The sequence below is a fragment of the Nanorana parkeri genome, unplaced genomic scaffold (genome assembly GCF_000935625.1).
Source record: "Nanorana parkeri isolate BGI_ZX_2015 unplaced genomic scaffold, ASM93562v1 scaffold2478, whole genome shotgun sequence".
NCBI lineage: Eukaryota > Metazoa > Chordata > Amphibia > Anura > Dicroglossidae > Nanorana > Nanorana parkeri.
The window spans coordinates 36696-50974 of NW_017308746.1; the positions used below are offsets into that span (position 1 = coordinate 36696).

At 44.0% G+C, this 14279-nt stretch overlaps 1 protein-coding gene across 1 annotated transcript in view; it reads left to right on the plus strand.

The window, feature by feature from the left end:
* EVL (Enah/Vasp-like) overlaps positions 1–14273 on the plus strand; it is a gene marked incomplete at its 5' end in the record, with an annotated part of 33828 nt that extends 19555 nt beyond the window's left edge. Inside the window, 9 exons of the mRNA XM_018573659.1 lie at positions 441–688; positions 1823–1944; positions 2918–2978; positions 3716–3776; positions 5046–5112; positions 5203–5265; positions 10182–10248; positions 11538–11595; positions 13826–14273. Of these exons, the coding sequence (XP_018429161.1) occupies positions 441–688; positions 1823–1944; positions 2918–2978; positions 3716–3776; positions 5046–5112; positions 5203–5265; positions 10182–10248; positions 11538–11595; positions 13826–13863 (785 nt within the window). The remainder of the gene's footprint in view (positions 1–440; positions 689–1822; positions 1945–2917; positions 2979–3715; positions 3777–5045; positions 5113–5202; positions 5266–10181; positions 10249–11537; positions 11596–13825) is intronic.
* Positions 14274–14279: the final 6 nt, after the last annotated feature.

Here is a 14279-nt window from a genome sequence, read left to right on the forward strand (position 1 = left end):
GATGATGTTTGAAAATGAATGAAACTGGGCAGAGTGGGGGGGGGACTTCCTAACTAGTAATATATGGAAGGAAACCAACTATGGAAATTGTAATCCTTTTGCCATCAGTGGCATCTAGCATGAAGCAATAATCTATACCGGTATATTGTACCAAATGCCCAATGTCTCAGTTTTTGTATCTCAACTATAAAACAGAAATGTAATTTATTGCAGTTACAAGTACTGTGATGTGGTGGCTGCATTTGTTTTCTGATATCTTTTTTTCTTTTAAAGCTGGACTCCGGGCACAAAAACTTAAATATATTCAGTAGCCACAAAGGAATGTTTTTTAAATGAGGGTTTTTGTAGCTGGAGTTCAGCTTTAACTTTCTAAAATGGAGGCATTGAACAATAGCATAAAAGTTAATATTTTGGTGCTCTTTTTTTTTTTTTCCCCAAAGGACCCATGGTTCCTCCTGGTCACCCTTCATCCACCAATATGGTAGCTTCAGTCGGGGTTGCACCTGTGCCAGCTAGTGGGCCTCCACCTCCGCCGCCACCCGGTCCTCCACCACCAACAGGAGCTACGCCTCCACCTGCCCCTCCCCTGCCAGCCGGAGGAAGCCAAGGAGGGGTGGTGTACGAAGACAGTCCAGCATCCGGGCTGGCTGCAGCTCTGGCCGGTGCCAAACTGAGGAAAGTACAACGGGTGAGTATTTCCTTTTATCCTTCAGTTTAGTAACATCTTGTCCTCCAGTGCAGCTTCAGTAAGTCTGTTATGAACTCTGCAGTGGTGGCTTCCCAAAATGTTCCGCACCCATAGTCTTCTGGAATTTAGTAATCCGACTTGAGATCATATGACCAAATGATAACGTGGCTGGCTGCAGCAGGCGCCAGAAGCAGCATTTGTTGCAGAAAGAAGGCACTAATATCGGCCTTTTTTTTATCCTACCTTTTGCTATATACCTAGACAAAGTAATAAGATTGGGGTTGGTAATTTTGTTATACATCTGCTTCAGGGAAGAGGGTATTTTTCATATATTTAATTATAATGTATCATGTCAGTGCTAAAAATACAGATGGATATATAGAATATTGCATATAAAAATGTTGTACTTACTGTTTGCAGCCAGCAGGTGGCGAGCTGCATACAATGCCAGAATAGGAGAGATCAGATTACATAGGCTGCAGGATGACTAACAGGAAGGACACACCTCCTTCTATTCTTGCAGAGACTGGATCTGTCTGGCACAGTCTGCCAAAAAGCATGTTTTTTTTTTTAAACCCCTACTGCTTTACAGGCTAGGTGCAGGGTCGGATTTCCCACAAGGCCAACCGTGGCCCGACCTTGGGGCAGCAGGGAGTAGAGGGGCAGCAGAGGTGTGGAATTCCTATCTCCCGACCCCCGGGACATGCAGTTCTGGGCACCGGGCGGGTAGTTGTTTTCTACATTTATCCCTGCTTTGGGCAAGCAGAGCTAAATGTACAGCGGGGAAGCCACCGCTTTTTTTGTACAAGTGATCTAGGCGATGTCGCCGAGATCACTTGTATGCCGCCTGCATGCAGGTGGGGAGCGCATTAAGAAACCTGGCATTAGGGGCAGCAGGGAGAGTAAATCGGGCCCTGGCTAGGTGGTATGGGTGCATGCTGTAATAAATGTTTTTGTGTTATTAACAAAAAATAAAACCGCCATGTATAAGTTTATAAACCTAAAAAAATACAATACAGTTGGGAAAACCAATACTTTTCTGGATGGTTGTTATGAGTTATTGCTCTTATCTCATCACTGCCTTGTTGAATTACCTGGTGACATTAACTTAACATCCATCCTTTGTTTGTAAAGCCAGAAGATGTTTCAGGAAGTTCTAGTCCCTGCGCGGCTTCTAAAACTGATGCCAATCGAACAAGCAGTGGTGGAGGTGGAGGAGGTTTAATGGAGGAGATGAATAAACTGCTGGCGAAAAGGTGAGCCCAATACCAAGTTACACTTGTATACGTCTGAGTAACATTTTCTACTCCATAGTGCAGGGGTGGCCAAACTTTCACCTTACTACTACACCACCTCTTTCGGCACTTGCTTGCTGGGCTTAGAATTTACTCTGAGGCCCTGATATCTGATATACTGCAAAAGACTGGGGTGTAGTAGTGGGGGCTACTGATACCCGACCTCCCTCATTCCTGACAACGTCTGCTCATATCTCTGCTCCCTAGTATTGTGCTGACTATACTGACAGCACTCCTGCTACCTGTCCTTGATTTTAGACATATTTTATGTTAAAATCAATGACAGTGGGGAGGTTACCTGTGGGGGCCCCCAGCAAAATTTTGCTATGGGGCCCCGTGATCTGTAGTTACACCCCTGGTGGCTGTATTACACCCCTGGTGGCTGTATTAGATTTCTTTTTTTTAGATAAGATTGTAGAGATGAACTTTGGTATAAAGTAGTACCGTATTAAACTCACAAACGTGTTTTCAATAATAAATAAAGATCAAACAAATATACATCGCCCAGCAAAATATTTCTTTATATTTTTGCTAAAGCACTTACAGTCATCATGTTTCTGAGCAGCTCCAACTCTCTCAGTTCAGCTTCCCTGAACCACCTGTCCAGTACAAGATCACAGGGGACAGAGCAGTCTACAGCTGCCGTCCATCTACTAGTTTGGAGAAGGGAGGAAGGACCGGTGAGCAGGGAAGTATCTTAGCTTGCTGTGCTTTTGTGTTTGTGGAGACACACACAGCTTACTTGCACACACATGGGCGGCTCTATAGGACCCTGCAAGGGAAAGGAGTCACCCTAAAACAGGATATCAGGACCAGTGCTCAGGGGACCAGGTGATTCTGTAGTAAACATCAAAGTGCAGCATCTATTGCAAGTGATTTTGACTTTAATATCCCTGTAAGTTTTCTACAACCGTGCCTTGTGTTCTTATTGTAGAAGGAAAGCAGCTTCACAGTCAGAAAAACCCGGAGACAAAAAAGAAGAGGAATGCCAAAATGTGAGTGAATGTAGCCATTTGAGATGTTCATAAGATCTCGCTGTATAGTGTTACAAGTATATACAAGTGTATAGAGAACAAATACTAGTCAATGTGAGGAATCATGGGGGTCATAGCCAATCACATTTTAGTTTTGAGTTCACGCATCTGATTGGTGGCTCTGGGATCATTAATCATTTTTCTTTTGCTTGCTCTATTATTTGGGATGAGCAAACCCACAGGAGGTGGTATTTTGGGTAAACGTCACATAGCAAAGAGGTAATTAGCAGCTGTTATCCAAACACAATGGAAGCCTTCCCATAGGCGTCGCCATAGCCTCTGAAAGGACTATTTGCGTTTGCCCGCGGCATCTAGTCAAATTCTCCCTTTGTTTTTCCTATATTGCACTATAAATATAAATGGCAGCATTTGATTAGTTTCTGCGGGTACAAAAAAAATACAATTCAGCCATTTTTAGAAGGGGCCTGTTCACACGGATTTCTCTACACTGGAGCAAAAGGGAATACATTGTTACTCTTTGGAAACCAGTTCAGGCGTCACTGGGAAAAGGAAGCATGGAATCTGATTGGTTACTATACAGATGTTTTTTTCTGCACCTGAGTTATATCTCAGCCACAGTGATAAATTAATGTCTGAATGTTTTATCCAAAAATGAAGCACATTGTTCTGTGTTTTATAAGAGGTCTTTAGGATGGTACATACACATTGTTTATTTTATTCCCTTTCTGTGTGTTTAGGACGATGCCAGTCTTTCATCTTCTCCCAATACTCGAGGTCCCACACCTCAGAATTCTGCAGGTAGGATCAATTGCATTGATTACACACTGTCCTCATATCTATCAATCCATCTATCTGTATCTCTATCCTTCTATCTGTATATCTATCCATCTCTATCCCTAACCCTATCTCTATCCCTAACCCTATCCCTATCTTTAACCCTATCTCTATCCCTATCTTTAACCCTATCTCTATCCCTATCTTTAACCCTATCTCTATCTTTATCCCTATCTTTAACCCTGTCTCTATCTCTATCCCTATCTCTAACCCAATCTCTAACCCTATATCTATCCCTATCTCTAACCCAATCTCTATCCCTATCTCTATCTCTATCCCTATCTTTAACCCTGTCCCTTACTCTATCCCTAACTCTATCCCTATCTCTATCCCTATCTCTATCCCTATCCCTATCCCTATCTCTATCCCTATCTCTATCCCTATCCCTATCTCTATCCCTATCCCTATCTCTATCCCTATCCCTATCTCTATCCCTATCTCTATCCCTATCTCTATCTCTATCTCTATCCATATCCCTATCTCTATCCCTATCAATTCAATTAAGCTTTATTGGGGGGACCAAATAAATTTTAGCATTGACAAAGCAATTGATGAGTTATTATGGATGTGGGGTGGGGAGTAGAATAATTAACTCCTATGACATTCAATGTAAAGGATAATAGAAAAGCCATAGGTGAGCCTAATGACATTTTTAAGGGAAAGGGATAATATAATGGATGGATAGGGGTTGAGTCCAGGGGATTTAAGTCCATGGTTTCTCATGTCCCTCTCAGTCTGCGATTTGCTTTAACATATTGTGCAGCTATTTTTTACAGCTGGCTCCCCTTCTTCTATTAGAATGTGGAGTTTCCTCTTCTCTTCTATAGAAGCGAAGTCTAGGATTAGTTTGGATAGTCCCTGAAAGGGTCCCGGTGGCCTTGGGACCCCAACGCAGGAAGTGGGCCTGATACTCCAGCACCCTGTGGTCACACTGCTGGCAGAGTCTACTCTTTACTGGGCTTCCTGTGTGACCTGGATTCAATTTCCAGGCTGTCGGGCATATAGTTTGTATAGGCCCAGGGTCTGTCTAGCTTCTGGATCTTGTAGTATCTGCAGGTATGGGGCCTGCTTACAGTCTGTCTGTCTATCTATCTCACCTTCCCCTTCAGCCCAGTCCCACCCTGGCATCTTCAGCTTTGCATCTAGTAAATTACATTTTCACTTGAGGTTCTTTAGGATGTGACAGTGTCTGATGGGGTGTTCTGATAATTCTAGATTATGGTGTACTTGCAGACTTGGGGAAAAAGCCGTGGGAAAGGAGTAATTCAGTTGAAAAGCCCGTCCCCTCATTACTCTCCAGGTAAGTAGACGCCAAAGCCTGTACTTCTATTGCATGAACCAGATCTTGCAGTGCGCTATATTTATGTGCTATCTCATTCCATTGCCATAGAACCCCTCCAGTGGTGAAGAGCCCAGAAGCTAAGAGCCCCATACAATCTCAGCCACCCTCTAGGTACCAAACCAAAGCCGCGGCTCTTCGGCTGCGTCCGCTTGTTCTGTGCACAGTTTTGTGTGTCTGTGTTGTGCACTGTGTCCTTGTAGTTGTTGTCCCTGTGGTGTCATTACAGTGTTTTATTTTTACAGTATATGTTCTTGAGGCCTACATACAGTGGAGGGTCCAGTTATGTAGGGTAGACCGACATTGTGAGTGCATGACCCGTTCTTTATTAAAGCTGGAATCCCAAGCGGATGTAGAAGCACAAAGGATTGCAGCTTTGTGTTCATTAAAACCTCATTAAATGTATTTTCTTAATGTAAGCAGTTTAAGTACCTGAACTTGACTTAGATTCAGCCTCTTACAATCCCTCTACAGCAGAGATCACACTGGGAGAGATACCCAGGAAATGGCCAACCTATGAACCAGGTTTAGTCTAGAAGGTGAGAAGAGGTGGGTGGTGCAGCGGGTACTACTACATAAATGAGAGACCAAAACACAGATGGAGTTCCATGGGTGATCCAGGCAGGCATTTGTGGAGCCTTTGGAACTGACCCCCAATACTTGGGCAATACCGGTGAGTTAATTGGTGCTAATAATGTCATAAGAAATAACACGGGTAATGATAACAATGTTAATTGTCGGTTGGGATAGATAAGGCAGCCTCAGGGCGAGTAGCTGGACCTTGGAAGAGGTTTTGGATGCAGTGTGTATCCTTATGAGGCCCAAACAACACCCAAGTTAGGGGCCTATATCATAATCTGGCAATATTTAGTAACATTGTCATTAAAAAGTCATCCTTTCAAATCAGGTAACTTTGCCTAGGCTGAGATGATGTCATGACTGTGCTGCAGACAGGAGGAAGCATTTCCTCAATCACCTTTCCCCCAGTGATCAGACTGAAACATTGTAACCTTATAGCAAATCACAAGGTACTAGGCTGCTGTGTCCAACATTTGTTAGGCCTGGTTCACACCTGGGCATTTTACAGCGCGTTCCTATGCGCTGTAAAACGCTCAACATGTGAAAACCAATGATTGCCTATGGGCATGGTTCCCACCTGGGCGTTTTACAGCGCGTAGGAACGCGCTGCAAAACGCCCTATGCCCAAAGAAGTACAGGAGCTTCTTTGGGGCGTATTTGCCGCGCGTATCCATCGTGATACAGCCAGGTAGCCCTCTTAAACGCACGTCTGTTGCGCCTTATTTTACCGCGAATCGCTGTAAAAACGCGCGACAAACGTGCATATTCGATACGCCTAGGTGTGAACCCCGCCTTACAGAGCCAAAAACTGCACAGCCACCAGGATTTACATGATTGTGTCATCTCTGAGCCAGCATCGCAGTCCAGGAAGTAGATGGTCACCATCTACTGGATGATGTCTGAACAAAGATGGCTCCATCCCTCTGGAGAGAAAAGCAGATGAAGGCATTATTAGGGGGGGGAATACTGTGATCTCTGTGGGAGGTAATAAATACTGTAGCCTGAAGTGTTACATTAACACCTTACTTAGCATGCATGTACTTAACATGAAGGTCCATTATTGCAAAGGCAAATAGGACTGATGGGTATTGATGGAGACATAATGGGCCCCTTAACGGTCACCAGTGCTGCCTCTAGCAAGGTGCCAACTAAAACTAAATTCTTACCTGGTTTTATGGTTGGGCCAGTCCTGTCATGAGGCCTATGTCCACAGTTTTTAAAGTTCTGGAGATAACATAGTGCTAGAAGTCTCACTATGCTGTTCTGGGCCCATACTACTTTTATAATAAGGAGTGCAGTAGACAATATGGGACTAGTGCATACAACATGGCTGTTTCACGAATGCCTAGTGACTTGGCAGGCAGTGACCACCATTCTAGCTCAGAGAGTAGATACCTCCACTGTGTGTTGGCAAAGAATGCATTGTAATGATTTTGTTGTTGTGTACCGTGACCGTGTTGTTAAGTGGTGCAGGCGCCTCTGTGGCTATTGTAAAACACTGGAGGACATCGCGGCCTCTGTTTAAATGTCTGTGCTTGATACAATGAATTTAGAGCCCGTTTTGGCGATCAGTTGAGCTTTTAGCCATGATGCTTACGCTTGACTGTACTTCATCGCTTAACGGCAGCTGGCATGTGTTCACTTGGATGCTGAAGCAATATTAGTCTGACCCGGAATGGTAATCTGGCAAAGATGGTAGTTTCCAGAAGGGACACTGGCTGGACACCCGTACACAAGACGCCAAACCCGGACTGTCCGGTTGAAAACCGGACGGGTGGCAACCCTAGCTGATAGAACTGCGAATGTCTGTGGGCCTCTTTGAGCCCTATTACTGCTGGAACTTTTGATTACTTCTGGTGGCCAGGCCATTTCTGGGCAGGACAGAGGTACCGTTTACCAAGCCTCCCCCCGAACAATTTTGAACAAACAAAATTGATTTTGGAACATTTGTTCGACCGTTTTATCGTTGATTGGGGTCAAATTGGCGATCAATTTTTTCCGCAGTGACAAAAAAATTTGAAGGAGCACGTTGGAAATTTTTTCTTGATCAAACAAATTTCGAACTTCCAATGTGGTTTTCATTCGGAAACTCCAATAATTTCAAAATAGAATGTTAAGTAAAAACAAAAATTAAACAAAATTTCAATTGACAATCAGCAAGTTTCTGATGCCTGTATCAAATGTTCCAATGGGATTTTTCTCACGAATATTAATGCAAAAACCTACCCATGTATACTGTACTTGGGCATTACTAATATGTGAAGAGCCATTCATTGTTCTCACAAGGAGCCCTTTGCTGATTCCGTCTCCCTTTAGAGCAGCCAAAGTTCTTCCTATAGCCTTGATAACAACGGGCTGTGATCACCTCTCCATTCATTAAGTTCCAAAATCACTCTATGCCACATCATTGAGACACCTTTAAGCAATGCGCATTCCAGACTCCCGGATGATCTATGTTCACACAGTAGGGTTTCCTTCACTGAACATGCTGCCTGGACTGCAGTTGAACCATGGGAAAAACCACGTGTAACATTATCACCCAGGCGATGTGCTCTACGCCAGTGGTTCTCAACCTGTGTAACCTCAGGACCCACATTTGTCCTTGGTCATTATGGCACGACCCAAGTTGCACTGCAATCGAACTGTGGATGGGAGGTGCGTTTGGGATGCCATTCAAATAAATGGCAACGTAACACACCTCCTCAGCCTGGGGTTCAGTGGATCCTCAGCCTGGGGTTCAGTGTGGGCTGCTGCGCTGACGGAGCTTCATCCATATGTGCACTGCTTGTGCAGCTCTCTTGTGTGCCCTGTAGAGGAGCCGGGAGCCAGAATGTGACGTCACTCCAGTCCAGGCACCACTGCAGGACACGAGGGAGCTGTACATATGGATGGAGCTCCCTCGCGGCCATAGCCGCTTCACCTCAAGCTTACACTGGGTCCCAGGCAGCATATTTTGGTGTGAGAACTGACAGTGCTGTGCTAGGATGGGCTGGGGAGCCTCTCACCTAAAAAAAAGTGGAAGGCACGCTGTGACCCACTAAACATGGGGCCGCGACCCACCAGTTGAGAACCAAGGCTCTACGCCATCTAGTGATTCTCCCGCAATGGCCACTAAAGTTCCCAACTTGCAGACATATTTAATGAGTGCTACGGACAGTGCGTGCTATCTAGCTTCAACCCATGCTAGCATATTGCACACAAAATACACTAACATCAAGAATAAAGGAAGACACTGGTTACAACTACAAACTACAGTTTTCAAAAGAAAAGTTTCATGATTTGGGCCCAATATTTCTTCAGTACCTGTGTGTCCTACAAAATACAAGCTTTGTATGATATACAGACTCCAGAAGCACTTCTCAGCAGCAGTGAAAAGAAAATGACCCAAGTAGACTGGAAGATGTGATTGAATCCTAAGAGCAGTGATCCTGCCTTGTCACCAGTACTTGGCTGATATAGATGCAGAACATTTCAGTAGGACGGTGTCCTATTGAGTTCCATTGGCCCCCACTCTGCAAAAATGAACAGAACAACTAAATGAAGGAAAGTCTCAGACAGTCTTCTTAAGTGGTCATCTATACCTGCCCTTACAGATGCCAGAGACCTAAGGGTTCACAGGTGTCAACAGGCTTGGCATCACCTCCATGTTATATTATTATGCGGTGAAAGGATGCGATAGTGGAACTTGGCACCAGGGTGGTGGGTTTAACCCAAAAGTCAGAGATGTGAGCTTCTTGTAACAAGGTAAAACTAGGATCAGAGCAGAGTTCGGAAGACATTTTTCAGACCACCAGAAGTGATAGCGGCATCTTGTGGTGCCAGGAAATTTGTTATTGTAAATTATTTGAATGGCCAACAGGTTAACTTTAAAGGAACCTGTCGGAATATAAAAATGGGAGTCCCCTTTTCTCACTTGAGGCCCGTCATCTACATCCATACAGCAAGCTGTTATGATTTATATTGGCTAGAAAAACTTCTATGTGCAAAGAGAATGCGCTCCTCTCTGATGCTGGTTTCAGTTTGTTACTACTAAGGGCTCAACATTTTTAACTTTTGGCGTACTTCTGTGTACTGCATACCTCTTCCATCGCCTACTGCTCTGTATGTCCTGGCACAACCCCATGTTCCTATGTGCTTCCCCCATGAGCAGTGATATGGCAATAACTGGTCTACAAATATGGCCAACTTCTAGAAGAATGGTCCCCATGTAGGTTTCATGGGCATGGAGCTAAAGACGTTTTAAAGCCTGTGGTGGTAAGTCAGCGCAAGGCCGACTTGTCTCAGAATATGACCTCATCTTCCTGAGGACATCACTCCTCCTTCCAGGACATGAGCAAAGGTTATCAAGGTTCAGAGGTTCTGGTTTTTGCTGGGTTCAGTGTGGCTGGTGGTGGTGATTTTTTTTCTCTTATTCTTTTAAATATTTTTACCATTGTTCCATTTTTAAGCAGGATGAAGCCTGTAAACAGCAGCAACGACGTATCATCGGACGCCTTAGACTTTGACAGAATGAAACAAGTGAGTCTGTTTATCTTTCTTAATGTGTTTGTCCTGGTGGGTGTTAGATCTACAATACCATGCGGGCGAGAGTTGTTTAATTCCTGTTTGTCAATCCTATTGGCAAGTACCTCTTCTCACAATTCTGACCCTTGCTAGCTATTCAGGGGCAGCAGTGCAGGGATGTAGATTCCACTGCCTCATTCGTATGTTTGCCATAAGGGCCATGTCACACCGATGATCCTGTCCCTGGCATTAGGATTGCTAAAGAGGACTACTCACATTCTCTTGCAGCATCACTTCCTCACTGGCTAAAATGTTTGCCAGCAAGGAAGAAGTGACAAAGAGACTATTTGCTGGTGAGCAAACAATGCTGTCGGAGCAGTTGAGTGTCCTTGCTGCACTTAGCACACACTGACACTCGGTATTTGAGCAATTGGCACAGAATCTTCAGTAGGAGAGACACCAGACTTGCTCCTGAGGTCCACTTTATTCCAGGCAACTCCAGCAGCCATCAGCTTCCCTGGTGGTCCTCCTCCTCAACCAGTAGCAGAGGCCTTCACCAGACTTGAGGCTTACAGGGTTATTCACAAAAAGGTGAAGTGTTTGGAGAAGGCAGGAGAAGTGAACAATCTAGCACAACATAGCTGAACTGGAAACATTCTCCAATTCAGCTCACTTTCCAGTTGGGCTATGTTGTCCTAGATTGTTCACTTCTCCTGCCTTCTCCAAACGCTTCACCCTTTTGTGAATAACCCGGTTAGTCAAGCACTTCCCGCACTTGAGCATTCCCAGGCCCAGACCTGGGGGCAGGCTGGACAACACTCAACCCTGACTGGACTCTGGGCTATCCCAGAACTAGACTGAGCACATGGCAATTCCTCTGAGTATATATGCCCTGTCCCAGCATGCAGAGTCGTACGTCCCTCAGGCAGGTACAATCAATGCCAGAACACCTGGAATTAACCAGATAAATGCCAACTATAATTCAACCAGACTGACTACAGCTCTGGCAATCACTTCATTTCGAGTAGCCACTCCATTAAAAGGTGGTAGGGGCTACAATACATACAATGTCTATTTCATTTTTATACACTTAAAGTAAAAAAAAAATATTGTAATCTTTCATTTATCAGAAGAAAGATTTACTGTCTGTGATGCCCTAAGCAAGCAGGTGCCAGTTGTCCATTCTTCTAGGGCAGGTTGAACAATGAAAGGAAACCTTGTGGATTCCTTCTCGCGCTGTAATGAGGTCTGTGTCTGGTGGAAGCGCCCCTTTCCTTTTGACTAACAATATTCTTATTCCTCAGGAAATACTAGAGGAAGTCGTTAGAGAGTTACATAAAGTCAAAGAAGAGATAATTGATGGTAAGTCGGCGCTCCCGGATTGTCTATTTTTTACCGTTTCTCTATTTTGAAGTAGGAAAATGATACATGATCATTGACTGATGGAAGGAACGTTTAGGAAATCATGTCTGAGCTGTGACAGGCTAAACAACCACTCATTCAATAAAGAAGAGGTGGATGGAGAATAGGAACATGTGACATGAAGAGTTCTAATTCCTGAACATGTGAGCGAAAAAAAATCAGGAGATTGATATTTGTCATGTTAGCAAAATGCATTGAAGTCAATGGGGGGGAAGGCAAATTCAAGTGCATGTCAAGCCAAAAACTTCTTCCTCTAGTATTGGACAGAGTGGAGAAGGATTAGAACTCCTTTTCGGGTTTTTATGGGTCTGTTAGGCCCCATCCACACCAGGGCGTTTCGTCACGTGGTTTTTTCCATGCTAAAACACATGCAAATCAAAATCCCATGTATTCCTATGGAGGGCGTTCATGCAAACGCGCTGAATCATGCGTAACAATATGCCCGTTGTTTAAAATAGTCCATGAGCTTCTTTTGCGACACTTATTAGACTGTTTTGCTCCATAGACTTCAATGGAAACACGCCTAACAGGGCGTTTTTGCACATTTTGGGGCAAAAAAACAAGCCTAAGAGCTAGCTCACACCAGCCCCAGTGTGTTCTGGTCCAATTGAGTGCATCCGGGCCAGCTCACTGCGTTCTGGAGCAAAATGCCGAAAGTACCATAACAGCCGAAAATTCAGTGGATCCCAAACTTCTCTCCTCCCCACTGGACCGCCGGTCTGTGTCCCCTCCAATGCCCACTGCTGTCCCCCCACCTGTGGCAGCAGAGACAGCGGGGATAGAGAAACGTGCGTGGTGGGGAGGAGAGAAGCCGAGATACTGTTCAAAGCAGGGGTGGAGTCAGCTGTCACAGAAGGTGCGGGAGATCTCCTCCAGTACCGCCCGCTCAGTCTCCTGTGACAGCTGTCAGGATGGAGAGCAGGTTACAAGGGGTTAGTGATCAGGGCTGATCGCTAAGTGTTTGTAAATAACTGAGGACATAGTATACTTACTGTAGCCCCAATTTTGAAGGAGCAGGAAGTGCTCTACATCACTTCACTCAGGAACACCGTTATTGTGATACTAACCCCTCAGTTTATGAATGGACAGGAGCACTCAGTATAGAGGCTTCCTGTTCATTCATAACAGGGGCTGCAGAAAAAGATTTAGGACTCTGCGTCCTCAATCTATTTTTTCTAAGTTTTTTTTCTGTTTAGATATTTCACCGATGCCCCCAAAAGTAAAGTACAAATAAATAACAAAAATAAAAACAAATCACTTCTACTGTCGTGGTAACCAACCTGCTTCCCTATTTATAATGGTCTGGCCCTCTAGCAACTTCAGCGCCAAATTATAGCTAATCTACCTACAAACGTCAGGTGGCCATAATAATCTGGCCACTCAGTGTATGTGTATATATATATATATAATGTATACACACCAGTATATAATTTATTAATACATTTAATGAATTTTAAAAAAAACTCCCGATTTATCCCAGGGTCACACCAAATACATGAACGCGCTTAGGGTGACAGTAGTCTGCGTAAGCAAACGCAATGCCATTGAGAATTTTAACACACCTTAAAACACATTTTTAAAAGACAGCCATGACTGTTTTTAATGCAGCATACCGCAGCACACAGCATGTGCATTGTAGCATGCTGGAGTGTACCAACACACTTCATGAGCTGCATGCTTGTTCCAGATGGGGGACTCAAAAAGTGTTGGGGTGTCATTCAATATGAGTGGCACCGCAACGCAAAAACAGGTTACCGGGTGGTGTGGTAACTCATGGTAAGACAAGTTTTTTTGCATTAGCACGATGCGAATTTAAGAAATGGGTCTCTAGGCTTGTTGGGGCCCCCTCTATTCACCGCTGCTCTATAGAGTTCCTCTACGCTCCTCCCCCTCCAGCTACATAAAAAAGGTTTGGAGCTAGGCCAGCATAGACCGCAATTAGACACTTCCCGAAGCAAAGAGGGCTATGGTGTGAAGGGAGGGAGGAGCCTGTGCTAGGAAATTTGCACGCATGTTTAAAGGCGTATTGCTATTTTTTTAAAAATATAGAAAGGAAAAATTCATCAAATAAGCTTTTTAAAAAAAACAAAATAAGATTTTTTTTTTCCTGTGCATTTACCTGCAATTTTTTTTGAGGTTGGTGACAGGTTCTCTTTTGTTTCCCTTTCAGCGATAAGGCAGGAGCTGAGCAGGATCAGTACAACATAATGATGGAAGAGAACTCTGCGTTCTGGGAATGTACAGAAGAGTCCGAGAGCGTCCGCGGAGCTGAGTGTTGGAACGATCATTAACAGAAGGACAGCACTTCCACTCTGACCCCCTTCTCCTTAGCAGACACACTTTGAAGCTTGCCGCCTTGGATTTGCTTATAAGTCTTACCATGAAAGGAAAACAAAATTCAAAACATTTTACATTTGATTTTTCTTTTTTTTTACATTTTTAGACTTCATCTGACATTGCACACAAAAGATTCGTCAGCCTTTTTTTTTTGTATGATATATTTGCTTATTTAAATGTATTATTTTCCATTTGGTAGTGATCTAAAGAAGAAAAAAAGTGAGCCATTTGCTTTTTATTAGGATGACTTCTTCAAAAGTACTTTTTTTCTGGTAGCCTGAAGTGTT